Here is a 6,056-nt window from a genome sequence, read left to right on the forward strand (position 1 = left end):
TCTCTTTCTCTCTTTATAACGATGTCTCACAGACACAAGGATATTTCAGCCTGAATCTCCACTTCAAAAAAAGATCAAATAAAAGACATTAGGAAACAATTGCATTTGTTGTTTACAAGCACATCCATCGTGGGAATGAGAACTTACTGGAAGAGCAGAACACCACAAGGGTCTGGATTTCACTAATGAAAACTGTTATTCGATACATTTTTCATACATGTGAGTCACAGTAAATATGATATAGAGTACGAGAAACGGGACCACAAAAAAATAAAGGTTTTTCGCAAGTGTTTAGTTATTTTTAAAAAGAACACTGAGGTCCTGTGTAGCACTTAGCACTTGGATATCTAGCACCTGGTGTTGCCATATGTATGTTCAATCACTTACTCTCACTACACGCATAAATACGACTACACTTTTTCCATACACACACACACACACACACACACACACACACACACACACACACACACACGCACACGCATAACACAAGCCAGGAGAGAAGGAAGAGAGGATGCTCACACGGTTATGCAATAGGACATCTGTGTATCTTTACAGCCTGAACTGAAGCAGGAGACAGCAGTTAAAACACACTAAGCTCTTACACACACACACACACACACACACACACACACACACACACACACACACACACACACACACACACACACTTTACTTTCCCTTTCTTAAAGGTATACACAATGGTTGTGGTGTAAACTCACATTTTAGGCCACGCCTTCACACATCCAAATTAACTTGCAACACCAAGTAAGACAACAGGATGAGAGAGCAGGATGACTGACAGGCAAGAAGACACGCCTCCTCATCTTGATCATTATGTAGTTTTGGAAAATATCATGATGGTATCAGATGTTTAAAGCCACTTTCCATCTTTAACACATTTATCCATTATATATTATTACCACTGAATACATACGTTACATCTGAGATTAAATCATATATCTTTTATTAAGGTTCTGACAGAGCATATGATGCTTAGTCTGTGCCTTTAAGGTCCATGTCTGTGCCTTTAAGGTCCATGTCTGATATGGATTTTTCCTAAAAACCGAATAAGGAACATGAAGCAACAGAAATAGGAAACAACATGGAAGCAGTGTACGTTTAGCATCCTATTCAGTCTATCTGTAGTATGTATCTGAATGAATCACAGCTATAATTACTGTATTGCCTGACTGACTAATAATAAATGGAAAGAAAGAAAGAAAGAAAGAAAGAAAGAAAGAAAGAAAGAAAGAAAGAAAGAAAAAAAAACCTTGTACAGCTCCTTCACCACAGTTTAACAAGCAGCAGCCAAGTGTCATCTTTTTTTTTTTTTTTTTTTTTTGACAGGAAATAAAATGGATGTAATTCAGCAGTGTAGCCCTGGGCATGCTCAGCGAAGTTCATCTGGTGTCTGTCTGTCTTTGTCTGCCATCAATCGTATCTTTCTTTTTGCACAAAGAAGACCTCCTTGGCATGTGAATGGTTAAGCTTTGCCTGCCAAGTGTCACTGGAAAGCCAAGTTCACCTCATCACACCACCCCAGTATTAACACCTTCAGGCTACGCACAGGTTAAAGACACTGGATACGTTTTGAGAAAATAGTTTGTCTCCAGTCCAAGGCACATTTTGCCTGATGAGTCAGCGTCTCTCAGACACCTGTGGATGGATTCTTTGCAAGGATCCTGGAACGAGGGTTAGAATAGTGTTTCGGTTTGCTATTGTTCTCTACAGAAATCACCAGTATAGTGATACACTGTCCTTCAGCTCAGATTCAGGACATATCTGCATCTGTGTCAGGTTTCAGTGAACTAAGTTCAGATTCTGCTTGGCTGGAATATCTGTTATTAGAATTAAGTGATAAAAGATTAAGATATGGATATTAGCATTGTATTAACAAGGTATTCGCACTGTGCTAACGATACTAGACTTTGGAGACTTACAAACGAACCCTTTCACTCTGAGCTCATCATCTAAATGGACTCTTTCAGTTCATTACTCAACATCTCTCATGCCAGTGATCCCAAATTCACTCTGTACACTAAGCATCCAGCTGTCTTTGTCATCACAGCATTAAGGACACAGTAAAGACCCGTGAGAGTGTAGTAACTCAACAAAACCTAAAGGGGAACACCAGGTAGCTGAAAAATAAATATGCATCATTACTGCCATAACATTGCACAAACCACTTTGCCAACTGTAGCAAGCAGAATGCTTTGCCCAGGTGTCTTACATTTTCTTTGTAATAATTTACCAAAAGTCAGCAATTACTAACTAAAATAGCCAAGGTTGCACAATACACCAAATTGTACACAAAAATTGTACACTTACCGAGATCTCCATGGTAACTGTTTTCGTGGGACGTCCTAATAGAGGGGACGGAGTCTCCATCATGGGGCCAGATCTGACCCGTTTTGCGGACGCCGACAATAGTGGCCTCTGAAACAACCACATGTGGCTGTCGGTGTCTCTTCTGGGACTGTGGTGTCGGAGGACTACTGCTGTCCAGTGAGTGCTGAGAGTTCTGTGAGGGCGAGCGACTTTTCTCCCTGAAGGGCCTGCGGAATGCGGCGGTTGGGCTGGGTGACACGTGACTTGACTGTCCTGATGAGAAGTCGTCCTCGCTGGAAGTCAAGTTCTCGTTGGAGCTGCAGTCAGGCGTGTAGCCTCCCCCTCCTCCACCGACATCTTCCAAGCTTCCAGGTGAGTACGATCTCCTCGGCCAGGTGAGGTGATGGTCATCACTGCTGACATGCTCTCGCATCGTGACCCGACCATCACTGCTTTCACTAGTCACGTAAACCCCACTGTAGGGCTGAAAATCTGTTGGATGCCATGGTGGAGGTGGTGGTTTGTTTCCGTTTGGCCGAGCAGTCCCATCTCTGTTGTAACGAGGGCTGGGTTCGCCGTCTTCACATTCAGCATCATAGCCACAGGTGCTCTCACTGGACCGGCCCCTACAGACAGGCCTGGGGCGCAAGTCACCAGCGACAGTGGCTAAGTTGCCAGGCAGGGAATGGAGGGACCTCTTGCGCTCCATTTGCACGGCCTGTGTGCCAAGGGAACTGATTTTGTCCGAGACGTCACGATCATTAACTCGCACTAGGCCCTTTTCATGATGGAATTCCATGTTGGTGTAGAAAGGCTGCTTGTCCTGGCCTCCTCTTCCATCCCCAGCTGAGTGTGAGTTTGCTCGTTTGATCCGCTCAAAGTTAGAGCGCAAAGCAGCCACGCCAAGTCCCATGCCTGGCTTGTCCTTAGGACATGGGTCAGATGGGAGCTCCTTGTCAGGAGGAGGATGCGGTCTGCGAGGAGAGACTCCTCCCCTCTGTTTAGATGGTGAGAGCCCATCTGTCTCACTGCCCTGCCCTAGTTGGTGGGGCTCAAAGGCTGACTGCAGTTCCAGTCCATCTCCGTGCGAGGCGGATTTCCTAGCCGGAGGAGGCCGTGGTTTAGGCCTGGCTTCTCCTACAGGTTGGAATCTTGTGCGATCCCCCTGACTAAGCTCCTGCATTTGTGAGTGCTGGGGGTCAGCTCCACCTGCTTGAGCATCCCCCTCAGCCATCTGTGCCTTCCTGAAGCCCCAACGCTGCCTGTCATAACTTTTTCTCTCTTTAGCTAACAGAGTCTGGAGGTAGATCATGCGGAAACGCTCTTTGTTCACCTCCAGCTCCAGCCGTCTAATAGACACCTTGCACTTCTCCAATTCCTGCTCGATGCCTCCCACAGACCTCAGCTCCATCTTCGGAGGCTCGGACTCCGGAAACTGTGCCTTCCAGGCCTCAATAAATCCCACAGGCTCTACCATCCTCGACAAGTTATTTAGGAATAAAAATAATTCAAGTATGCAAGGTTGATGCAGTCACCTCAAAGCGACTTGCTTAAATAAAACTTAATTTGCAAAACCCGACAGCAGGAGCTTATAACAAGAAAGAACCTTGTGTAAAACACAGATTGTTCAAGATTTGCCAGTGGTTGCTTTTAAAAATATGGATTTCTTCTCTGACACACTGTTTCCTTTTAAAACAAACCATGTATCAACGTGCACATCAGGGAGAAACAACAGGAAAGCTGGCATACTCCCATGCATCCTTCTTACTGGAGCACAACAGAGGACCACAGCACAATGACAGCATCTGAACACAATCCTACAAAAACCTCAATCAGTCTGTTAGAGAATCACCTGTGATCTCCAAGCACCAAAATCCCCCTTTACTTCATACAGGTGTAAAGTCTTCTGGTTGTCCGGCATCTATTCGTGATGCGAAGCTGTTTTTCCATCATCATCATCACCATCATCTTCATCACCATCATCACCATCGTCTCCAAAGCTCTTTTGTGTTCCGACGTCTAAACGTGATAATAAAAAAAAAAGAAAAAGAAAACCCAAGAAAAAAAAAAAGAAATGAAAAAGGTTTCTTATCCGTAACGCAGTCTCCAGATCTTGTCTCGTCTTGTCGTATATGATACTGTAGAAAATCGTCACGATATTCGCCCGTTTTCTGATCACGCTGTTTAATTATTGGGGAGATTCAGAAACTGGTCGCTACGCAGCGCTCCTGTCTGTAAAGCCGAAAGGGGGAGGGGCTTGTGCAGGAAAAGGCGGGGCAAGTGAGTGTGATTGACAAAGAGCAAATAAAAAGGATGGGGCTGTTGGACATTATTGTCATTTATTTGGATGAATTTCAATAAAAAAATAATATTCCTTCAATAAATGATAAATAGATGTATTTTTTATCCGTTAATTTTTTTAACTCATAAAATATATAAGATGAATATTATATTCATTCCAGATTTGCTGTGATTCATTTACGTCATTATAAGTATAATTGAATTAGTTATCCTGTTAAACATTTGACTTTAATCTGAATTATTATTATATATTGTTCTTGTCTGATATAGTGATATAGTGTCCTTTCTTTGATCAGATTGGTAGCCAAATTATGTTACCATTGTAAAATAACATAAGTTAAATGACATTAACTTATGTCAACCATAAGTTAAATAAAATGATAATCGGTTAAGTAATTAATAAGTTTTTAATTTGTTATAGCATAAATGTTTTACTTTATATACAGGTCAGGCCACTGTTAAATTGCTTGTCTTTGGCGCCCCCTTGTGTCTATATTAAGCATTGCGAAAAAAGAGGAAGCGCTTCTTTCCCTGTGCCGTCTCACAAGTTCTTGATTTAATTATAAAAAAACTAACTTGTGTAAACTCCCAATTCCAAATAAATATTATATATATATAAATATTCTTTATATATTATATAATTATAATTTTATCCAAATAATAAAATAAAAAATAGACAAGTAAAGTTTGTGTACAATTATCTACTCACCATTTTAATGAAAATTCTTTTAAAATTGTGGTTGGAGTCGTCAAAAAAACCTTAATGTTTCAAATATATATACAAAATATTATTGTAAATATTTAAATAATTAGTCTGATATTTTAATAGTTTAGGATTAAGTTACAGTAGCTGAAGAAATGGTTTAAAATCTGTGGCTCGTATAAATCTGTGTTAAAATTCCTTGATTATTTTTTTAACGGTTATATTGGTCCCTGCTGTTGATCATTGTATTATATCTGCTCTTTAAAGCTGTGATATAATATTAATAACAAAGTATGATGCTTGTATTTCTTCTGTACAAAAAAGAGGACAAAATTCTAAACAGAATTGTGTTCATAAAATCAACCTTGTGAGTTTATTTGTAAAATGATGTCCATCATGTCATACCACTGAGCACCGATGTACACAGCAAATACTATATAAATATAGATAAAATTGCTTAGCTACTTACAACAGAAGGCATGCATTTTACGATATATTATACATATGTATACTGTATATAAAACTGACATTTTACACGGTTTAAAAAAAGAATTGAACATATTTCGATGTAATCTATAGTGACAAACTGATTGCAAGGCAGCATGATGTGTCATGGCAGAGGTGTCATTTCTCGATCATACGAAACAGAGGAGAAAGCAAAGGATGCTGGATGTCACAGTTTATCACTCTCCTCTACAAAGCAGACAGGATTCACAGTTGT

The 6,056-nt window shown here is 40.7% G+C and overlaps 1 protein-coding gene across 1 annotated transcript in view; it reads right to left on the minus strand.

The window, feature by feature from the left end:
• Positions 1 to 4,573, minus strand: part of bcr (BCR activator of RhoGEF and GTPase) — a 61,276-nt gene extending 56,703 nt beyond the window's left edge. Inside the window, exon 1 of the mRNA XM_047805784.1 lies at positions 2,332 to 4,573. Coding sequence (XP_047661740.1) covers positions 2,332 to 3,808 — 1,477 coding nt within the window. The 5' untranslated portion in view covers positions 3,809 to 4,573. The remainder of the gene's footprint in view (positions 1 to 2,331) is intronic.
• Positions 4,574 to 6,056: the final 1,483 nt, after the last annotated feature.

This window comes from Tachysurus fulvidraco, chromosome 21 (genome assembly GCF_022655615.1).
Source record: "Tachysurus fulvidraco isolate hzauxx_2018 chromosome 21, HZAU_PFXX_2.0, whole genome shotgun sequence".
NCBI lineage: Eukaryota > Metazoa > Chordata > Actinopteri > Siluriformes > Bagridae > Tachysurus > Tachysurus fulvidraco.